This window comes from Rhinolophus sinicus, chromosome 11, assembly GCF_057876585.1.
Source record: "Rhinolophus sinicus isolate RSI-liver-muscle chromosome 11, RSI-T2T, whole genome shotgun sequence".
In the NCBI taxonomy this organism is placed as follows: Eukaryota; Metazoa; Chordata; class Mammalia; order Chiroptera; family Rhinolophidae; genus Rhinolophus; species Rhinolophus sinicus.
Genome location: NC_142511.1, coordinates 21252644 through 21276547, shown reverse-complemented (window position 1 = coordinate 21276547; position 23904 = coordinate 21252644). Strand labels below are relative to the sequence as shown.

The 23904-nt window shown below is 38.8% G+C and overlaps 1 protein-coding gene across 3 annotated transcripts in view; it reads left to right on the top strand.

Annotated features, from left to right (window-relative positions):
* Nucleotides 1-23904, top strand: part of CR1 (complement C3b/C4b receptor 1 (Knops blood group)) — a 101137-nt gene that overhangs the window by 50136 nt on the left and 27097 nt on the right. For all 3 annotated transcript variants that reach the window (XM_088801691.1, XM_088801690.1, XM_088801692.1), the window contains exons 13-20: nt 964-1365; nt 2908-3084; nt 3169-3271; nt 5863-5948; nt 9408-9635; nt 15805-15984; nt 17039-17138; nt 20036-20121. In XM_088801691.1, the coding sequence (XP_088657817.1) occupies nt 964-1365; nt 2908-3084; nt 3169-3271; nt 5863-5948; nt 9408-9635; nt 15805-15984; nt 17039-17138; nt 20036-20121 (1362 nt within the window). The remainder of the gene's footprint in view (nt 1-963; nt 1366-2907; nt 3085-3168; nt 3272-5862; nt 5949-9407; nt 9636-15804; nt 15985-17038; nt 17139-20035; nt 20122-23904) is intronic.

The window sequence follows — 23904 nt, the reverse complement described above, 5'->3', positions numbered from 1 at the left end:
TTTTAGAAAAAATATGGTGTGTGTGTGTGTGTGTGTGTGTATTAAAGATTGCACATTAAACAGTTAACGGTTCTTTCTAGATAAGGGAGTTAAAGATAATTTTTACTTATATTTTATGAATTTTCTACAAGAAATATACATCTTCTTAAACATTTTCTTAAAAGTAATAATAAATAAATACATAAATGCGTGCCTCCTTTGATGCCTGCCAAAAATGATAGAAATATTTTTTTTTTTTTATGTTCCAGATGCTTTAAAGCACCTAGGATTTATCTGTTATTTGGATATAAGATTAAATTTGTCTATACAATTATCTGTGCTTTCCAGTTTTTGGAAGTAGTGTTTGTGATACATTTTTTTCCACTTCTATATTCTACCCTTTCCTGAGTCGATATTGGCAAAATATATCTATATCCCTAATGTCCACATTGTCCAAATGATTAGCATAAAGTAGAACACATTCAGTTATTATTACTTGTGAATCTGACTGTTGTGTTTCTCAGATGTAATATTATGTATTTGTATTTTATTACTTTTTTATTAGTGCCAGAGCTTTTTGTCTTTATTTATATTTGATAAAGAGGCTATACTGTATGCCATATCATATCACTAACCAATAGAAGAAAGCCAAATGCCTTCTAGATAGAGAGATCTGAATTAACAGTTGTGAAATAACATAGAGGATCGCACTTAAAATGAGAAGCACGTGGACTGTCATAACATATGGACATATTTATTGAAATAGTGTTAATTGAGAAGAGTAGAAGCCATCATATTGTGGTTACCTCATCTACAGTTGTGTAAAAACATGTCTGTACATTATGAAAAAATAGACTAGAGCAGAAGTATTGTGTATATTCACATTTATAATTTGGATTTTTTAAAAACTGGTTACCAAAATTTATAATTAAGTATAATTTTAAGAAATTGAGATTTTGTTTAACTTGCTGATCCTTTTCCTAGGTATTCATTGTAGGCCACCACCAGCCATCGACAATGGAGATTTCGTTAGCACCAACAGAGAATATTTCCAATATGGAATGGTGGTGACCTATTACTGCAAACGTGGAAAGAGAGGAGAAAAGCTGTTTGACCTCATAGGCGAGCCATCCATATATTGCACCAGCAAAGGCGATCAAATCGGCGTCTGGAGTGGCCCTTCCCCTCAGTGCATAACACCTAATAATAAATGCACACCTCCAGTTGTTGAAAATGGAGAAAGGGAGTCTAAGAACAGAAACTTGTTTTTCTTAAATGAAATTGTGAGGTTTAGGTGTCAGCCTGGCTTTGTCATGAAAGGACCCTCCAGTGTGCGATGCCGGGCCCAGAACAAATGGGAGCCAGAGTTGCCCACCTGTTCCAGGGGTGAGTCTAAGTGAGGCCTTGAAGAGGCTGTAGATGATATGAGTTGTAGGAGGATCAGAAAATTAGTGTTTGTTCTGGTAGAAAAATGTGTGGTGAGCAGTGTGAGTAAATTTTGGTAGATGAAGCATGAAATGAGGGAGGGGTGTGTGTGTGTGTGTCTGTGTGTGTGCATACACATGTGCCATGGGACTTCATTTTGAGAAGCAAGAACTTAATTAATCAAGGAAGAAGACATTTGGGACTCTCATATTGAGCAATTCGCAGGGAAACATACCAGCTCTAATATCTCTCAATTAGATTGAAAACTGATGTGGACTTTCTGGTCCGCTGTGTAATGAGCACTTTATATGCATTACCTCATCTACTGTTTACCAACCTCCTTTGAATAGTGCTATTCTTATGTCCATATGACAGTGAAGTTGGCTTGGTCTTTCAGAGGTTAAATAAATCATCCAAATCTGATGCTACTACGTGGCATACTCTGGAATAGACTGCATTGTGTCAGATCGCAGAGCTTGAATGCTGTGGTTCTTTCCATACTTCTATCAATATATTACAAAAAGAAACTGGCTTATGAAGACAGACAGCATATGCAGAAGAGTCACTTTAGGGTTTGTCTGGCTGTTCTGGTCTCCCTCCTATATTTTATTGTTAGGAATCTGAAGTTGAAAGTGAGAGTAACTTGTTCACAGCCAAACAGATTTTTCATTCATCTTTAATTAGATGTAGATAAATCAGTTCTGATGCCTTGAGAACACATCAAAAGTGCTGTAAATGAAGGCAGCCAGACTTTGACTCAAATACTTTCTAACCAATATGCCCTTCCGTTACAAGGACTGGCTTATTGAAAGGATTTTGTTCTCAATGGCTTGTTTTGTTTTCTCATTCGTATGCCATAATAGCTGGCTTAGGAGTGAATTGGTAAATGTTGTAACTGATACATAGGAACAGAGAGGGAGCCCAACCCACTCAGCTTTTCCATCACCGGGAGAGCAGCTTGAAGAACGAACAGATGTATATATATATATATATATATATATATATATATATATATATATATATATATATATATATATAGATTACTATTACACTTTGATCATAAGAGCGCAATAAAAGAGACAAAGGGAAATCTGTTAAATAGATTCAGGCTCAGGCAAACTTCTCATTACCTGAAAGATGAGGCTGTAAATTGGATTGTCTTTCAATAAATATGTGGGTGGAGAAGCCCACCAATACTAATAACTCTATACTGAACAGCCAGCACTACAAGAAGGGACCCTATGCCTGGTAGACCTAGGAATGTATTTTAGACTTTGTGCCAGGAAGAAGTGTGTTCTAATTATCTACCTCATATCAGCTGTGAGGCCTTTGATTATATCTCTCCTCTGTTCTTAACTTCCATCAGTAAAATGAGGCTGGAGTATCACGTGACTTTCTTTGTGAACCCTTTAATTATGAGTCTGTCACTCCTCAGAAGGGCTAAGATTTAGCAAAAGGTATTTCCCCATAACTGAGAGAAAATTGGACCTGTTCTTTCCCCAGTATGTCAGCCGCCTCCAGAAATCCTGCATGGTAAACATACCCTAAGCAACAAGGAGAACCTTTCCCCTGGACAGGAAGTGTTCTACAGCTGCGAGCCTGGCTATGATCTCAGAGGGGCTGCCTCTCTGCGCTGTACACCCCAGGGAGAATGGAGCCCAGCACCCCCCAGATGTGCAGGTGAAACCACACTCTCGTCTGGTTTGCGGATGAATCTCTTTGTACCTCACATGGCTGTCTTACTTCTGATTGTTTTTTCCTTAGTGAAATTGTGTGCTGACTTCCTGGACCAACTCCCTAATGGCCGTGTGCTCTTTCCACGTAATCTCCAGCTTGGGGCAAAAGTGTCCTTCGTTTGTGATGAGGGGTGAGTGTGACCCGGAATAGAGACTAGGGACTCAGTGCTGGATGCTGACATGCTGATACCCTGTACAATGGGGATTTATCCAAAAAGGGGACTGCCTAATGGAAAAAGAAGTACTAAAAGAGTCTAATATCTGAATCAAAAATTGGGAAGTATGGTAAGAACCATATGGAACCATGAACCAATATTTAAAAAAGGAAAAATGGTAAATAAACTGAATAGCAGAAATATAACAACAAATCTTGACTATTTAGGTGGAACATTGAGTGTATGGATAAAAATAATTCATAGGCATGATGAGATAAAGACTCCAGAAGGGCTGTTTTTAAAAGTTTGACATATGAGTGTTGTTTATATGTAACATGCAAGGATTGTTTCAGAAAATTTTTATACCAATAGTGGAATTTGGAATACAATTAACGAGTAAGTAGAAGTATTTTTAATCTAATTATATATCATCTAATGATTATTAGGTTGGTTGAAGGAGCATGTTTTAATTAACATCATTAACTCTTTATGTGAATCTAAATGATCTTGCTGTTATGTTCCAGCACCATTGTCAGGTTAAAAACATGGACCATAGAGCTATTGTTCACAATGTGTTCTGTCAGCTCATGATCGTTGGTGCCAATTCAATGCCAACGGGAATCCCCAATTTGGGGTGCAGTGAAGGAGACTTTATTCAGTGCAAACAGCTCATTGTGATACAGCACAGCTGCAGAATTGCACAGCTGTGGAATGGCACTTTTTAAAACAACCCTTCTGGAATAGTTATCTCTTCATGCCTACAAATTACTATTTATCTATACACTTAATGTTCTACCTAAATAGACAAGATCTGTTGTTATATTTCATGAAGCATCCCTGGAGCAAGGCAGCCCTGGGGCCCCTCTCCAGATAGAAAGCTCCACCCTGCTCCCGTCCAGCATGGCACTTTCAGTGTAACAGCTCCAGCCAGCAAAATGCAGTCTTAGATGGAAAGCGAAAGTGCACTCCCCCAGCCAGAGGGGAGCTGATATATATATATATATATATATATATATATTAGAAAGAGAAGTACCTGCACCTGGTCCCTGATTGGTCCATCCCCACGTAAATGAGGACTCCAAAGCCCCACAGTTTGATTGGTTCAAAAAGTATTGTCCTGATTGTTCAGAATGGAGGTGCTCTGATTGGTTGCTAGTGAGGATGCTAGTGAGAATATAGCTGTGCAGCTCCAATTGGATGGGAAAAGTCTCAGTTCTATTGGTTGAAATATGATTCCAGGAGCTCCTTTATAAGGATTGGCTCAGGTGGCAGGAACACAGTGCAGATGACAGTTCAGTGTGGGAGGCAGGCAGTTCAGTGCAGTCTTCTCCCTGAAGCACGGCTCACTTGAAAGATCGCTGTTTAGCAGTGGCTGTTAGGGTCTGTGTGGGGACAGAGCCCCAGAGAGCAGTTTCCAGGCTCTTGGCCTCATGTGGAAAGGTGCTGGCTCAGATAGTAAATGGCCATCAACTGTGATTGGATGGCCATCAGCTGTGGCTAGTTGGCCGTCAGCTGTAACCAGTGAGCCATTGGCCACTAATATAGGTGCTGTGGCTACGTTAGCAGCAAATAGGGGCTAGCAAACAGATGGTGGCTGGCAAGCGCGGAGTGTGGCGGAGTGTGGCAGAGTGTGGATTGTAGATTCTGTGGCTACTGCTTCCTGTGTCTCCAACCCAGCGGCCAGCGAGAATATAGTGGTATGACTCCCCTATCTATGGCTCCGTGGGTGTTCCTTTTTGGCCTCACCATGTCCTGCGTTCTTTTGTGGGGAGCGGGACCAGAGACCCTGCGTGACTCCCCGCATGGCAGTCTGTTTATAAATTTGAGCCCAGTTAGCCACCAGGAGCCATTCTCAACAGTTACATACATTCTCCGGGTCAACAATTCCAAGGACTTCTTGACAGGCGTTGAAGGCCTGGAGGCAATTCAGGAGGCCGTTAGTCTGACAATAAACAAGATGTTTTAGGATAATTGGGCTCCAAAGAATTCTCTCTTCTCACCTTCTCTTCTTTTTTCTAGTTAATTTACTCTACTCTTTAATAATCCAGATATGCCATAAATCTCATTCAGGAACACTCCAAATGTATTGGCAAAAAGAACAGTCTCTGACAACCTTCCTCGTGTTCTCTGATTTGCCAGCCTAAATCAGGATCTGTTTTCCCCTGGTCCACTGAGAGAGGAAAAGGCTACATTTTGCATTAGAGGACAGAGTTTCTCCTAATGACAACATGTGGCTCTCAGGGAGCAGTCAGGGAAGGATGACCTCCTCCTGAAGGTCCAAGATCAGACTAAGGAAATGCCTGTCTATATTTTTTGTTCCTTCTTCAGCTCAGGCCTCTCTGATTACTGAGGTTGGACAGTTGTTATTGCTTTATCTCTCCCTGGAAGGTGCAATCTTTAAAATATTTTAGTTCTGAGCCTTTATCAGCTGAGAGACCAAATCAGCTGAGCTTTTTCACCTGGGATTTAATAGGAATTAAATTGTATTTTAGCAGAAGGGAAGAAACTGAGATCTGTCAATGAAGGACATGTATGCTCACCCATTCGTTACTACTTTTGTTCCTTAGGTTTCGTTTAAAGGGGAATTCTACTAGTTACTGCATCTTGGTTGGAATGAAAAGCCTTTGGAGTAACAGTGTTCCTGTGTGTGAACGTGAGTAGAAGGAATATCTGTTCAGGTCTGCAGCTTTCTCCCTGTTTTTTCCTTTTTCAATTTCTTAATGCCTTTTGCCCCATGAAATTATCAAATGTCCGCCCCTCAGTTTGTCTTCAGTTTTCATAGAAACATTCCTTTGTTGGAATAGTTACAAGGAATGCATTTTGGGGAAATAAACCTGAGCATCAGGTGTTTGGGGTACCATCCTATAAATATTTAAAAACATACCGCTTGCTAAAATGGGGAGATGGAGAGAAATGTATTGTGCCCTGAAGCTGTCAATTTTTTTTTCCAGTAAATAGGATAGTCACACCTCAGTTTTTCCATCCTTTTCCTAAATCATTCATTCATTCATATACTCATTCTTTCAAGAAATTTTTAGCACCGTGATGTGCCAAATAGTCTTCTAGACACTGGTAGTATTACCTGTAAACAAGATAAACTAGGTCCCTGCTCCCATGGTATTTACATTCTTGTGCAGGAAGAAAGATTAACAAAAAATACTAACAAGTAAACACATAAATAGACAATGTCAAATAATACTAAGTGTTATAAATAAAAAGAAACTAAGATATGCAATAGAATATTTATGTGAAGGGGGAGAAAGGGTGTCAGGAAAAGAAAAAAGTTCCCATTGAAAATAAGATTAAGAAAGTCCTCACTGAGAAAGGAACATTTAAACATTGATGGCTATTAGTGGACTACCAAAGTGCATACATAGAGGAAGAACTTTCCTTTCAGGTAGAGCAAATAGTGCAAAGGCCTAAGGCAGAAATGTTCCTGGCATTTCCTTTGAAAAGCCTGTTCTGACATTTTCTCAGAAGCTTATACGGCTGGTACAGAGTGAACAAATACAGGAGTAGTCGGACGTGACAAAAGAGAAAGAACTCTGCATCCTTTAAGAACTTAGGTTTTCACTCTGAGCAAGATGGAAAGACATTGGAGTTTTATGAGTAGAAAAGTAACATGATGTAACTTATTTTTAATGATATCACTCTGGCTACTCTAAAGAGAACTAAGTTGAAAGGGGTATGTCTTAGCTGCAGATTCCCAGAAAACAGCACCAGGCAAAGTTTATGTTATAATGTTCTATTAGAGGGTGCAGTCCAAGGGCAGTAACAGCCAAGGAGAACAAAATGGGAGGCAGGGAGGAAAGAACTGCAAATAAATAAAGTGTATATTGTGTTACCGAGGTGGCCGTAAGCTTTACAAGAGCAAGAGATGCTTGTTTGGTCATATAAGGCATCTGAAGAGGTTCTATAGAACCAGAAATATCCATTAGCAAGAGGAAAAGCAAAGTTTATCTGTTGGATCTTTCCTGTCTCCTACTTATGACAAAGGTATTAAGCCCCTGTCTTGCACTCATCCCTCTGGTCAGACTCTGGGGACATCTCACATGTCCTGCTGCACAGTCCCCACCTAAGCCTAGATGTGGTAGGTGGAGCCAGAGTGGCTATGGATCCAGTTGTGTTGGCCTGGATGTGGGAGCTGCTTTGACCTCCACTGCAGTGGGGCAGCAGAGGCTGAGCAGGAGCCCATCTTTCACCCTTGGGGAGACTGAGACAGCTAGTGCTGTTAGGCAATAAGGTGACAGTGGTATCCGTCAGCACTCTTAATTGAGAAAGCAGCTGAGGCGACAAAGGCAGGGGTAGCCAAGAAAACCCGGGAGTACAACCTGGGAAGCTACAGCAAAACTAATCAGAGATGTTGGCCCAGCAAAGCAGTAGAAGAGGTGATAAATGGTCAAATTCTGGATACATTTGGAAGGTAGAAATGACAGGATTTGCTGATGGTTTTTGGAGATTAAAATAGGTACTAATGAGATCACCTAGGGAGCTAGTGTGGCCACAGAACATACGATATGTGTGAGCTAAGCCTTATACATCTGACAGTAAGAACTCAGAAAGATGCAAAGGAATCAGCAAGAGACATGAGGAAGAAGAAGCCAGTGTTAAGAGAAAAGCCAGGAAGACAAGGTGGTCTTGGAAGCCAAGTGGAGAAATTCTGTTAAGAAGATGAGACCGAGCAACTGTTTCAAATTCTACAGAGAAGTCAAATGAGATGAGCACAGAAAGTTATCATTGGGTTTAGTGCTTGGAGGTCCTGAGTCGCCTTGACAAAAGCAGTTTCAGTAGAGTTGTGGGGGCATGTGCTTGATTGGAATGAGTTCAAGGGAGAATGAGGGGAGGAATGAGGACAGGTCATAGGCAACATCTTAGGGGAGTTTTAATGTAAAGGGAGTAGAGAAATGGGATTATAGCTGCAGGAGGAGGTGGGACTAAGGGAGCTAAATTTTGTTTTTAAGATGACAAAAATATAGCTTGTTAAATACAGAAACACTACCGATCTATCCAATCTGTCCAATTATTTCTTCACTAAATCAAACAGGATGTTTTTTCACCTTGTGATCATAATTATTGAAAAATACATGTTTAAAATAGAATTTTTTTCATGTGAATACTTTGCTTTAAAATTATTGGATGTCTTGTACTGATTAATATAATGTAACTTGATAATTAGATCTTTCACATTTGGAAGTCACCTATTTGAAAATCTTAACTTTCCTAAAATATAGTTAAGAAGCATCAAATAAAGAAAAAAATATTCCAATGAACCCAAAGATATGCCTGAAATTGCTTACTAGAGTGTAAGCATTGGTTAAGCTATTCCATTCTGTAGTTAGTTTATTCACAATTCTTTCAAGCTACAGTATCTCCTTTCCAAATGCAGACCACATTAGAAAGGTAAAGGAGCTTCTCCAATAGATAAACTCAAAAGAAGAAATGTGTGTTTCTTCAATGATGAAAAAAATAAATAAATAAACCTGTAAAAACTCTTAAGTATCTCAAAAGTCATGACTTTCTGAGGCTTTTGGAGCACGCATAGGAGTATGGAAGATGTTTCATTTCATTGTGGCAGCGTTACTGTAATCAGTCATTTTGCTTTTGAAAACAGCCTCAGGTCACCAAGAAAAGAGTAAATCACTGATAGAGAAACAGTAAATATATAATATATTTTGAAAGGTTTCTCTAGGATGAAGATCCTTGATGTTAAAAGAATTTGTGCTTAAGATAGTACTTGATATACAGTAGGTTCTTGTTGAATTAATGGATGATTTTCTTATTAAATTGATGATTTTCTTATTAATGGAGTTAAGAAGATTTTTGTTTATTTTAAAGAAATAAGATCTCAATTATACAAAAGCCTTAACTCTGTGAAGAGTTCAGGATGCTTAAGTTCCTTTTGGACTGTCTTAATAAACCTTAGTTTAGGTATAATTTCATTTACCTGTGTCATTGCAGAGGCCTAATATATTTATTTTATGGCTTATATTCTCCCCATGAGTTTAATTTTTCTTTAGTTGGCAACACAGTCACAGCATCCCATAATCGTAGAATCAACTCAGATTAAAATGTAAACATTTTAGTGTAATTTATGGTTCTTGTCTCTTTCTAGAAATCTTTTGTCCAAATCCGCCAGCTATCCTTAATGGGAACCACACAGGAACTTCCCTGGGAGACATTCCCCATGGGAAAGAAATTACTTACACGTGTGACTCCCACCCAGGCAGAGGGATGACCTTCAACCTCATTGGGGAGAGCACCATCCGCTGCACGAGTGACAGTCAAGGAAACGGGATTTGGAGCGGCCCTGCCCCTCGCTGTGAACTTTCTGTTCCTGTTGGTCAGTACCCAACTCCATATACCCTAAATGGGTTCAGAACATCTGGACCAGATCCTTCATATTTCTATTATAAGATTATGGCATTTGCTTGTGGCTTTAACTTGTCATAAGTGCAAATGTCAAAATTACATGCCATACCTAAAACTGATGTTTCCAGCAGTACTAAGCTGTGTTTGATAGGTAAGATTCTAATAACTCATGCTGGTGGAGTGGTAAGGAGAGTAGGGTTAGAGGAGTGAGGGGAAGGGTGGAGGGAAGGCAGTAAACACAAATTGTGTAAATCAGGAAGAAAAATGTGTTCATTGGAGAGGTCATGAAAACAACTGCCTATGAACACTGACCAATATCAGGATAATTGATACACACTCCACAACTTCATGGGATGCAAAGGATAAAAGTGGCAATATGGATATTATTTAGCTAAGGCTTTAGTTAGTTTTATTCTGAATAAGCTAAGTAACCAAGAGGATTCACTTTACCATTGTAGCTAGAAACCTCAACTCAAAGTGGACCTTTTGTCATCCTGCCTCTGGATCCCACCTTAATCTTTGCCCTTGAATTTCTCCATGCTGGGAGTGAGAAGAAGCAAGGAAAGATCAGCTCAAAGAAAAGAGTACAAAAGGGAGTAGGATATTTCTTCCTAATAACTGGAGAGAGAAGGTTGCCTGGTTCTTGAGGGCTGACTTTAGGCCTTCCTAATAATGGAAGCTGGAGAAGACTGGTGGTGGGTGGCACCAGTCTGGAACACTGTATCGTCCTCGGAGGGTCCTGAGAGAAAAGAGCAATCCAATGAGAAAAGGCTACACATGAACAAAGGCACTGAACCTTTCTTTGCTATTCTTCACCCTCCAACTAGGTAGTATATATCAGAATGCAGTGAGATTCTTTTAACACAGATACCAAGACCCTCAGCCAGGTTAAATGAATGGTCACACAGAAGCCATCTCCTCCAAAGAAGAGATAGTTGAGTTCAGATTCTATTTCAAAGTATGCAGCACACAATATACCCTCTCATAAAGAAGGTACAGCTTCTTAGAGGATGATGCTTGATGGTTTAGTCCATTTCGTCATTGTTCTTAAGTGTCTGGCTTAGCATCAGAACAAGAAGAGTGGTTATAGTTTCCTAGGGCTGCCATAACCACAACCTAGGTGGCTTAAAACAACAGATATTTATTTTCTCACAGATCAAGGGCTAGATGTCAAAAATCAAGGTTGTGGCAGGGCCCCAATCCCTCTACCGCTCTAGAGGAGAATCCTTCTTTGCCTCTTCCAGCTTCTGGTGGCCCCTCACATTCCTTGGCCTGTGGACACACCATTCCAATCCCTGACCCTGTCTTCACATGGCTTTCTCCTCTGTATCTCTTTGTCTCAACCCCCATTTCCTTTTTTTTATAAGGATATCACCAGTCACTGGATTCAGGGTCCACCCTGGGTATCTAGGATGATCTCATCTCAAGATGTTACCTTAATTACATCTGAAAAAAAAAACACAAAAAACAAAAAACATATTCCAATTGAGTTCCCATTCTGAGGTTCTGGATGATGGATGTGTCTTTTTAAATATTTTAAAACTTAAATGTACAGGGCTGACATTGTTAATAAAATTATATAGGTGTCAAGGATGCAATTCTATAATACATCATTTGTATATTGCACTGTGTGTTCACCACCCAAAGTCAAATCTCCTTCTGTCATCATGTATTTGACCCCCTTGACCCTTTTACATCTCCCGCCTTCCCTCTTTCCCTTTGGTAACCACAATACTGTTGTCTGTATCTATAAGTTTTGTTTGTCTTGTTTATTTGTTTCAGTTTTATCTCCTACTAATGAGTGAAATCATGGTTCTTGACTTTTTCCATCTGATTTACTTTGCTTAGCATGATACTCTCAAGATCCATCCCTGTTGTTGCAAACGGCAGTATTTCACCTTTCTTATGGCTGAGTAATATTCCATGGTGTATATGTACCACCTCTTTTTTATCCAATCATCTATTGAAGGCCACTTTGGTTGTTTCCGTGTCTTGGTCACAGTGAATAATGCTGCAGTGAAGATAGGGGTATGCATATCTTTACAGATAAATATTTTTAAATTTGGGGGTAGATACCCAGAAGAGGAATTGCTGGGTTATATGGTAATTCTATTCTTAATTTTTTGAGGAAACTCAATACTGTTTTCCATAGCGGCTGCACCAATTTACATTCCTACCTATAGTGTATGAGGGTTCCTTTTCCCCCACAACCTCTCCAACACTTGTTATTACTTGTCTTGTTGATGATAGCCATTCTAACAGGTGTGAGGTGGTATCTCATTGTGGTTTTGCTTCGTATTTACCTAATAACTAGTGAACTTGAGCATTCTTTTCATATATCTGTTGGCCCGTTGTATGCCTTGGGACAAGTGTCTGTTCAATTTATCTGCCTATTTATCTTAAGTTGGATTGTTTGGTGTTTTGTTGTTGAGTTGTATGAGTTTTTTATGTATTTTGGATAGTAACCTCTAATGGCAGGTGTTATTTTCAAATACCTTCTCCCATTTAGTTGGTTGCCTCTTTGTTTTGTTGACAGTTTCTTTTGTTGTGCAAAAGCTTTTTAGTTTGATATAGTCTCATTCATTTATTTTTGCTTTTGCTTCCCTTGCATTTGGAGTCAAATTCATAAAATCCTCTCTGAACCCAAAGGTTCATAAGTTTAGTACCTATGTTTTCTTCTATGCAATTTATTGTTTCAGGTCTTATGTTTAGGTCTTCGATCCATTTTGAATTAACTTTGGGGTCCCATTTGTCCTTTGTTAAGTTTATTCCTAGGTATTTTATTCTTTTTGTTGCAGTTGCAAAAGGAATTTTTTTTTTCATTTCTTTTTCTGAAATTTCATTGTTAGTATATAGGAACACAATAAATTTTTGTACATTGTTTTTGTTTCCTGCAACTTTACTACATTGGTTTATTGTTTTTAGTAGTTTTGTTTTTGGTGGAGTCTTTACAGTTTTGTATATAATCATGTCATCTGCAAAAAGTGCCAATTTAACTTCTTCATTCCTAAATTGGATGCCTTTTATTTCTTTCTCTTGCCTGGTTGCTCTGGCTAGGACTTCCAATGCTACCAGAGGGTGTCAAAAAAATTTATACTAGTGGACACTTTGGTCAACTATAATGATGAGTGGGAAAAAGAAAGAGGAGGACATGCTAGAGAGGGGCCAATTAATTTATTTAGCAATATCTAATCAACTTATTTAGCAATATGCAATAGCAAAAGACAAAGGCAATTAATAGAATATTCTAATGACAGAAAGTAAAGGCAATAAGACTACACTATATGCATTGATAACAATGTCATGTCAAAGGAATATACATACAAGTTTAAGAGATCCCAACATATGTTTACACAAATTATCACTATTTATGTTGTGAGTTTACTTCCAATAGTTGCATTAGCTATTGTTTTCTTCTCTTTTTGAAAAATTTTTAACCCTTTAAATTTTATGTTATATTTATGAATGTAATACCATCTTCTGAATAAGGGTTGCAATTTCCTGCTTCTGTCTGTCTGTCATTTTACTCATAGCTTTGTACCTTTTGGTCTTTTTGTTTCAGGTAGAATAACACCCTTCAGTATTTCCCATAATGCTGGTCTTGCTGTGGGAAATTACCTCAGCTTCTATATGAAAAAGTCTTTATTTCTTCTTCATTTCTAAAGGATAACTGCTGGACATATTATTTTTGGCTGGTAATTTCTCTTTCAATACTTTGAATATTTGATTCCACTCCTTCCTAGGTTGCAGTTTCCGGTGGGGTAGTACCCTGTAATGGGATTTCCTTTATAGGTACCATTTTCTTTTTCCTGGCTGCCTTGAGAATTCTTTCTTTGTCATTAATTTTTTACAGTTTGAATATAATGTGCCTTGGATATGGCCTTTTTGGATGCAGATAATTAGGTGTTCTGTTTGCTTCATAGAGTCGAGGATCGAGTTCTTTCCAAAGGTTTGGGAGATTCTCGTTGACTATTTATTTGAATAGGTTCTCTCTCCCTTCTCCCTCTGTTCTCCTTTTGGTATACCCATTATTCTTATATGGCTCTTTTTGATGGAGTCAGATAGTTCTGGTAGAGTTCTTTTCTTTCTTTCTTTCTTTCTCTCTCTCTCTTTCTTTTTTCCCTTAAGTCTTTCTCTTCTTCCATCTGTGTCATTTCTAAATTTCTATCTGCAATATCACAATTCTTTCCTCCATCTGTTCAGCTCTATTTCCTAAGCTCACTAGGTCATTCTTCATCCTTTATTAAGTTCTTAGCTCCAAAATTTCTATTTTGTTATTTTTCAAAGTTTCAATCTCTTTAGTACAGCACTATTTTTGTTTATTGATTTTATTCCTGAGTTCATTAAACTGCCTATCTGAGTTTTCTTGCATCTCATTCGGTTTTTCTCAGAACTGCAATCTTGAATTCTGTCATTTAAATCACATATTTCCATGTTTTTATGTTTAATTTTTGAGCTGCCTTATTACCTTGTTGCTCATCATATTTGAGGGATTATTTCTCTTCCTAGGCATTTATGAGAATGACCTCTCTGATTTTCTTTTCTTTTTTTTCTTTCTTTTTTTCTTTTATGATTCTTTATAGCAAGTTGATAAGAAGGGGTCTTTTGTTTGCCAGTAGGTGGTGCTGGGGCACAAGTGTTTTATTTCTCCCTTGCACTGCTCAGGCTCCTGGGATCACTGCTGCACGTGGAAAATGCTTTGTATTCCCTGAGGAGATGGGATTCTCCTCTGTGACCAGGTTGCTTCAGTGTCAGGGCACCTCCTTTGTGGGGGAAATGTTGTGGGTGAAGGGGTTCCAAGCCTGTGAAATTTCAGCACTGACCCCCTGCAAGCAGATGCAGTGCTGTACTGCCCGAGGTGTCCCAGGGGCCCCCTCCGGGATCAGCCACCATGGGTGAGGTTGGAGTAGCTTGGGAGAGGTCACTTGTGGGTTTATTGCTTTGTCCTCCCAGCCATGGCGACTACCAGACCTCAGCTGCTTCACCTCTGTATCTCTACCTTTGTCACTGATATGAGCTGCAGCTTGCATCTGCCCCTCAGAAACTCTCTCCAGTTTTCAAGGCTGTAGATATTCTGCTGTGTAACCCAACACTCACTGCTACAGTTTCTGGATCCTGCTGCTAGCTCTGGGACAGTGCGGGGAAAGAGAGCTGTGGGAGGGTGGGAGGAGGAGGCCAGGCTCTGTGGCTTTGCTTTCAATCTGCCAATGATGGCTTATAGACCACAGCTGCCACACCTCTGTCTTCCGTCTCTGCCCCAGGCACTGGGTTTAGCCGCAGTATATGTTGATCACTTGGGCAGGAATGCTCAGGGCTACAGAAAGTATACCCTGCAACCTGAATCCTCCCCTCTCCTACACTTGATCTTAGCCAAAAGGCTGAAAAGTGATATCCTTCCCTGTCTTGAGACCTGCAGTGAGTTCTGGGCTGTGTTTTTGGCACTCATCTCTGCTCTTCTCCCTTCCCTCCTCCCCTGTTTGCTCCCATTCACTGACCTTCTAGTGTTTTGATGTGTGGATCTCTCAGACATGTTTGTGTGTTGAGCAGGGAGTCCTTTGTTGAATTATAGCTGTTCACCTTGTTGTAACTTTAAGAGGAGAGGTCAGGGGCGTCCTCTCATACAGCCCTGCTTCTCACATCACCCTGGATGGATGTATCTTTTGAGAATACATCATTCAACACACGACAAGTACTTGCTATTTAATGCCAGGGAGGCAGCTTATAGTGGTTACCTTAGAATGAGGTAGGGAGGAATAAATAGACATAGATGATAAAATATGTCTTGATATACATGAGCACATTAGCACCAATAAATGAGGACATGAAGGTGATACAGGTGCTTAGATACAGGTGCTCTGATAAGAGGCCTAATGTGAAACTATTAGCTAAATTTCTTGCTTTGGAGAAATAAGAGAAGAAGGCCAGAAAGATGAATAGTCCTCAAGTAGCAAAAATTTCCCAATATGTAGATACTGTTGGAAAGCACCATCCTAAGGTAACAGCAAGAAGAAGAATATATTATCATTCTTATGTCTCTGTTTCTGTAATCCCATAAATCAACTTCATTGGAGAGAAAGAGAAGGGAGCGTGCAAGTCTCATTGCTCACTTTGGTGTTCCTGTGGTTTGGGTCTCTTTACAGGTTACTGTAAAGCCCCAGAACAATTTCTGTTTGCCAAGCCTACAATCCGGATGGATGAGTCTGAGTTTCCAATTGGGGCATCTTTGGATTACACATGCTCCCCTGGCTATTTTGAGAATATGTTCTCCATCACCTGCTTGGAAAACTTGGTCTGGTCAAGGGCTGAAGATATCTGCAGACGTGAGTAAGGCCTTCTTGGGAGCTGATTCACTTATGTTAAAGCACCTGTGGGATCTGATTTCATTTGTTGTGATTTTGAAGGTGAGACATCTAAGTTTGCCCAAGGTATTTAAATGGAAAATAGACTTGTAGGTCATCCTTTTTTATTGCCTAAAGTTTCTGCACCTTAACAAGGTATTAATTTCATGGAAAACGTTCTCACAAAAGGAACTGGAGGGAAATTTTCCACTGGGGGGGAGGTTACCCTTTGTCATGCAGGGTGTCATGCGGGGTCTCAGCTCCCGCTCCCCACATAAGAACACAGGATATAATGAGGCCAAAAAGGAACACCCACAGAGCCATAGATAGGGGAGTCATACCACTATATTCTCGCTGGCGGCTGGGTTGGAGACACAGGAAGCAGGAGCCACACGATCTGCAACCTGCTGTCCACTTCTCTCTGCCAACCAACCTCACTTGCTAACTGCAATCCGCTCTTGCTAGCTCAGCTGCCATCTTCTTGCTAGCCCCCATTTTCTGCTAGCGTAGCCACAGCAGTTATATTAGGGGCCAATGGCTCACTGGTTATATCTGATGGCCAACTAGCCACAGCTGATGGCCATCCACTCACAGTTGATGGCCATTTACTACCTGAGCCAGCACCTTTCCACGTGAGGACTGGAAACTGCACTCCTGGCTCTGTCCCCACACCCTTGATGACTAAAAAAGCCATGAAATGAATGGAAAAGGGACACAAAAGAAAATTATGTGGGTCACAGTGAACTGTGCTTGGCTAACTAAGATGAACAGAAATCCCAAATTATGAGGCCCTTGATTTAGGCTGGTAGGAAGAGAAAGCAATCCTATTGGGAGATGCAAGGTAGTCCTTTTAAAAGCTAGAGTTCTATAGCTGCCTGATTTTAAGGTTATATGATGAGTTTCCTCAGAGTGGTCAATTCTGTGGAACAATCAGGAATATATAGGCTGTTCAGTATGCTGCACTCCCATCTGACTCTTAAAAATAAATGTAAATTGAACTCGACACCTAGTGCCAAATTCTGTTCCTTTCCCATAGGAAAATCATGTGGAACTCCACCAGAACCTTTCAATGGCGCGGTGCATATAAACACAGATACCCAGTTTGGATCAAGAGTTAATTATTCTTGCAATGAAGGGTGAGTTGGGAGCACTCTCTCTGGAATATGAGTTCTGGAACAGCAATGTCAATCTCTGACCCACTCTTAGATAGGCAAATTAAAAAACTTCCACCTGTACTTTAAAAAATGAGCAATAAGGTGAGAGGTTTTGAAAAATAGTCGGTAACCACAAGATGGTCATGGGGGTTTGAAAATTAATTTGGGGAATGTACAGAGGGATAGTGGATGGGGGGAGGGGGGTTCACACAGTGTGAGGGATATAAATGATAAACGTCTAAGTTTTGCTTTGTCTTGTGCACCTGAAACTAATTTTAAAAAATAAATAAATTAAAATTAAAAATTAAAAAAAAAAAGAGCAATAAAATTTCTGGGTAAAGATAAAAATATGACCAAATGATTCTAAAAAAAAAGAAAGAAACAATCTGTATCTGTATTATAAACTAAGGGAGGGCACCATGTTTCTGCCAAAAATAGTACATGTGAAACCTAGTAAGATATCCACCGGATAAAAAGGGCCAGCCTGCCAAGTAAGTAAAAGGGAAAATGCTAGTTGAACCATGCAAACATCTTTAAATGAGATCAGTGAGTACAATAGCTGAGTTGGAGGATGCTGAAGCAGGGGCTGGGAGGGTAACTCTTATATGTAACAGCAGTTTTCAGACATGTAAGCATTAAAGTGCACACAGAGAGGGGACACTAGTGGAGTTCTTGCCTTTTTATATGAAAATATACATGAAACCCAGATGTTAATTGGGCTGAATTACCTTAAAAGGGAGAGCTTGTGAAATTCGACAAAAGCACTGATGCCACGGCTGTGTAGATTCCCACCTGCCCTCACCACCTCAACTATGAGTTCTCATACTTTTTAGCTTCATCAGTCCTTTATGACGACAGCTCCTGTCAATATAAAGACACCATCAACAGAGTGTAAAAACCACCCACAGAATAGGAGCAAATATATAGCAAATCATTTATCCACTGCAGCACATTAGTGTCTTACATTACCTGCAAAACTATTCACTGTTTTACAGCCGTACATACACTGGAAGCTACTTCACATTGTTACGCCAGCTCTCTAGCTTAGTCATGGTGAGCAGGTTAACAGCAACCTTTACAAGGTCAAAAGTCAGAGGACACCCATGATCCTGTGCTCTGAAGGCAATTTTTAAATGCATGACAGGAGACAGGCAGAAGGGAACACACATGTAATGGAAAGATTATTATCTTCTTTCCTTACTCTAGTGCAGGGGTGTCCAAACTTTTTTCAACGGTTTTTACCAAGGGCCATATGCAGTAAAATACACAAACAGCCGGGCCACTCACTCGAGGTGAAGTGCGTATTGCTTCACCTGGTTTATTTAAGTAAACTAAATATATTTTTGGAATTCGCTGCGGGCCAATTAAAAATGGATTGCGGGCCGCAGTTGGCCCGCGGGCCGCAGTTTGGACACCCCTGCTCTAGTGGTTCTCAGATTGTTTGCAGAAATTTTGAAGATTAAATGTTTGTTGGAATACTTGAAATGATTTTACAACATAGCCCATAAAAAATAATTAACAATAAGTAAAATTCAATCATTACCTAAATATGAAAGTGACCCAATATGTCTGCAAAAATATTCACTGTCATTGCTATACCCACATGGTTGCTGTCATCTTTATGGCTCTGTTTTGGGAAGAGATGATGTATCAGTTAAGATTAGATTCAGCTGTAAAGGACAGTAAAAGACAAAATAACAGGAGCTTAAACAAGAGAGTAGTTTCCTTCTCAGGTTAAAAACCATGGGAAGTCTAGGGCTTATTGGGTGGCTCCAAGGTCCACAGAAACCTGGGATCTTTCTATCTGAGACTCCATGTCACCTCATGGTCCAAACTGCAGCCAGCAAGAAGAATGGAAGAAGGGAACGCTCATCCATTTAAAGATGCTTTCCAGACACACAGACATCCTTGGAGCCAGAGAGTAGTCACATAACTAACTACGTCCAGCTGTAAGGAAAGCTGAGCACTGAAGCCTTTATTGAAAGTGGCCATTGGCACAGGGGAAAATACTAATGAAATTGGATAGTGGAGATACCAATAGTCTCTGCCACAAGTGGTTACTGCTCTGATGACATGTCTTAAGTAACCAGAAAAACAAGTTCTTAGTTGGTCCACTACCGTAACTTCCTCACTGTTACATGACATTGCGGTATGCACCTGCCTTTCTTTTACTTAATCTACGTTTGCCCTGCTGTACACTGGAACACTTGACTAGGTTAGCTGAGCCTCCTTTGTGACAAAGTCTTGCAGTAGCAATATAGACATAATAAATAAAAAATAAATCATGATGAAATGTTCTAAATTTTGTGGCCTACTCTGAAGGATTTTATGGCTCAGTGGATGAGTACCCCTGCCTTTCACATTTAAAGTGTGAAGATGATTAGCTGTTTCCTCTGGCCTTCATTTACTGAATCTTGAGAGTAAAGCCCTCATTCTTTCCTTCAATAAACTAATATTAATTGAGCACCCCGAGCTTAAAACTCTCTCAGCCAGGGCTAGAAATTGCACATATATCCATAGGACATCTCTCCTCCCAATCAAGAACTCATAATTTCCTGGATGGAAGTACATATGGAAAAAATAACTCTGTGAGGCTCCCTAAAGTCAAGTACAAAAATGTGCCATTATGAATGAGAGAATTATTGCATTGAGTCATGAGGGACTAGGAATGAAGACGGATTAACGAGGGGGGAATTTAAGCTTGTTCTTAGGAGTAAAGGGCTAATTTTCAGATGGAGATGGGGTTTCTTCCTTGAGTTCGCCCATGTTTTAATCTGTCCTGTAATTTGTAACATCCCCCTGCTATTATTTTCTCTTGGTGACTTAAGTGGGAAATATGTGTGGAGTATAATCATTTTTCATTCTTTGGTTCTATGTAGGTATCGACTCATTGGCTCCCCATCTGCTGCTTGTCTTCTCTCAGGCAATAATGTTGCTTGGGACAAGGAGGCACCTATTTGTGAGAGTAAGTGGAAATATCTGTGAGAGTAAGTGGAAATATTTGTGAGAGTAAGTGGAAATATTTTTTTCCCTAGTTCCCTCTATTTGATCCCAGTTTGCCCCTGTAGTTACACAGAAGAAACCTAATCCTTTTTGCACAGAGTAGTCTCTCAAATATTTGAAAATCGGAGGCATGTGCTGCATGGTTCTCCTGTTTTTGTTCTGTTTTTCTGATTTTGGGAAGTAATTTATCTGAATGTGTGAAATTGAACTCAGGTAACTTTCCCAATTTGATAGTGAACTCTTCCCTGCATAAATATCATTCTCCTAGTGGGTGACTTTAAAAGACATTAGAAAAATTACACCTGTCTCTGCCACGTCTGCCACCTCTTAATAGCACATGACAATCCCAGGAAGTAGATAACTCCCTTATTGTTCTTACTCTAAACAGTGAAAGAACAATTTACACTTCTTAACAATTTTACCAGGCCTCTGGTCATTCTGCACGTTATTCCTTCAAAGTCTTCCAGACTGACACCGTAGTTGTATTTGTTCTCGTTTAGCTGACTCCGTCTATTCAATGGGATACTCTAAAGTGAGCCTCCAAAACTTTGAGGAACATGGAAGAGTGACTGATTGCAAATTGATAGAGTGACTGATTGCAAATTGATAGTGTTAAGGCTGTGAAGAAATCAGTATCACATGCAGAACTAATGGCAGTAAAAGTGGGCACAAACTTCTGGAAGGCTAATGAGCAATATACCTTTTGATTGAGCAACTCCATTTCCCAGAATTTATCCCAAGAAAATAAACGTGTAATTTCCTCATAATTTTGATCCAAAGCCACTCAATGAAATTCAAGAATTCCACATATGAATGATATCATGCGGTACTTGTCTGATTTATCTCACTTAACACAATGTGCTCAAAGTCCTCTAATGCTATCAAAAATGACAGGTCCTCCTTTCTCATGGCTGAATAATATTTCATTGTATTCATGTACCACATTTTCTTTGATGAACACTGGTTGTTTCCATATCTTGGCTATTGTAAATAATGCTACAGTGAATAATTATTATAAATAATTATTGTAAATAATGGGGTGCATATATCTTTTCAAGTTAATGTTTTTATTTCCTTTGCATAAATACTCAAAAGTGGAATTACTGGATCATATGGTGGTTCTATTTTAATTTTTTGAGCTACCTCCATACTGTTTCCCATAGTGCTGCATCAAGTTACATCCCCAGCAACAGTGCACAAGGGTTCCTTTTTCTCCACATCTTCACTAGCACTTGGTATCTCTTGTATTTTTGATGATAGCCATTCTAACAGGTGTGAGATTATATCTTTCTTTGTGGTTGTAAATTGCATTTCCCTGATGATTAGTGGTGTTGAGCATTTGTTATGTATCTGTTGGCCATTGGATGTTCTCTTTTTAAGAAATGTCTGTTTAGGCAAAATGTCTTTGGCCTTTTTACATCAGATTTTGTTGTTGTTATTGTTGTTATTGTTGTTGAGTTGTATGACTTCTTTACATGTGTTGGATATTAACCCTAATCCAATGTATGGTTTGCAAAATTGCTCTCCTATTCTGTAGGTTTTTTCACTTTGTTAATTGTTTCTTTTCCTGTGCAAAAGCTTTTAAATTTAATGTGATCCCATTTGTTGATCATTGGTTTCGATATTTGTGCTTCTGGTATCATATCCAAAAAGTCATTGCCAAGACCAATGTTGAGGAGCTTCTTTCCTCTGTTTTCTTCTAGGAGTTTTATATTATCTGGTCTTATATTTAAGACTTTGATCCATTTTGTATTAATTTTTTTATGAGTGATGTGAGATATTCAATTTTATTTTTCTGCATGTGTTTCTCCCATTTTCCAAGAAGCATTTGTTGAAGAGACTATCCTTTCCCTATCATGTACTCTTGGCTACTTCATCAAATAATCGTTGACCGTATCAACATTAATTTAATTCTGGTCTCTCTACTCTGTTCCATCGATCTATGTGTTTATTTTTGTGCCAGTATCATACCATTTTTATTACTGTAGCTGTGTAGTATAGTTTGAAATCTGGATGTTTGATACTTCCAACTTTGTTCTTTTTCCTCAGGATATTTTGGCTATTTAAGGTATTTTGTGATTCCATACAAATATTTTAGGATTTTTTTTTTCTGTGAAGAATGCCATTGGTATTTTGATGGAGATTGCATTGAATCTATAGATAGATAGCTTTGGGTAGTATGGACATTTTAACAATATTAATTATTTTGATTCATCAACATAGTATGTCTTTCCATTTGTTTGTGTCTTCTTTGATTTTTTTTTTTTTTTCAGCAAAGCCTTGTCATTTTCATTGTATAGATCTTTCACTTTCTTGGTTAAATTTATTCCTGAGTATTTTATTATTTTTGAGGCTCTTGTGAATGGGATAGTTTTCTTTATTTCTTTTCCAGAATTTCCTCTTTATTGTACAGAATTGCAACTGATTTCTGTATGTTGATTTTGTATCCCGCAACTTTACTGAAGTGATTGATTTGTTCTAATAGTCATTTGGTTGCATTTTTGGGATTTTTCTATATACAGAATCATATCACCTGCAAATAATAACAGTTTTTCTTCTCCCTTCCCAATCTGGATGCCCTTTATTTCTTTGTCTTGCTTAATGCTCTGGCTAGCACTTCCCGATTATGTTGGGTAAGAGTGGGCACCCTTGTCTTATTCCTGATCTTAGAGGAAAAGGTTTTCATTATTCTCCATTGAGTATAATGTTAGCTGTGGGTTTGTTGTTTATGGCCTATATTGTGTGTAGGTATGTTCCTTCTATACCCAATCTGCAAAGGGTTTTTGTCATGAAAAGATGTCGTATTTTTTTCAAATGTTTTTTTTTTTCTGCATCTATTGAGATGATCGTGTGAGTTTTATCTTTCATTATTTTAATGTGACATATTACATTTATTGATTTGCATATGTTGAAATATCCTTGCATCCTGGGAATAATTCTACTTGGTTATGGTGTATAATCATTTTTATGTGTACTTGGATTTGGTTTGCTAATATTTTGTTGAGAATTTTTGCATCTATATTTATAAGGGATATTGGTCTACAGTTTTCTTTTCTTCTTAGCTGGCTTTGGAATCAGGGTAATCTAATGCTGACCTTGTAAAATGAGTTTGGAATTATACCCTCATCCTCAATTTTTTAGAAGAGTTTGAGAAGGGTTGGTTTAATTCTTCTTTGAATGCTTGGTAGAATTTACCAGTGAAGCCTGGGGTTTCTCTGTTGGGAGGTTTTTTTACTACTAATTCAATCCGTTTTATTGTTCTGTCAAGATTTTTTATTTCCTTCTGATTAAGTCTTAGTAGGTTGTGTGTTTCTAGAAATCTATCTATTTCTTCTAGGTTATCTAATTTGTTGGCATATAATTGTTCATAATAGTCTCTTATGGTCCTATGTATTTCTGTAGTATTGGTTATAATGTCTTTTTCGTTTCTAATTTATTTTATTTGAGTCATCTCTTTTTCTCGGTCTGGCTTCAGATTACCATTTTTTTTTTATTTTTTTTTTAAGAATCAGCTTTCAGTTTTATTGATCCTTTCTATTGTTTTTCTGATCTCTATTTCATTTACTTCCACTCTAGTCTTTATTGTCTCCTTCCTTCTGGTAACTTTGGGCTTAATTTGTTCTTTTTCTAGTTCTTGGAAGTGTAGTTAGGTTATTTAAGATCTTTCTAATTTCTTAACATATGCATTTACCACTATAAACTTTCCTCTCAGAAATGCTTTTCCTGCATTCCATAAGATTTGATC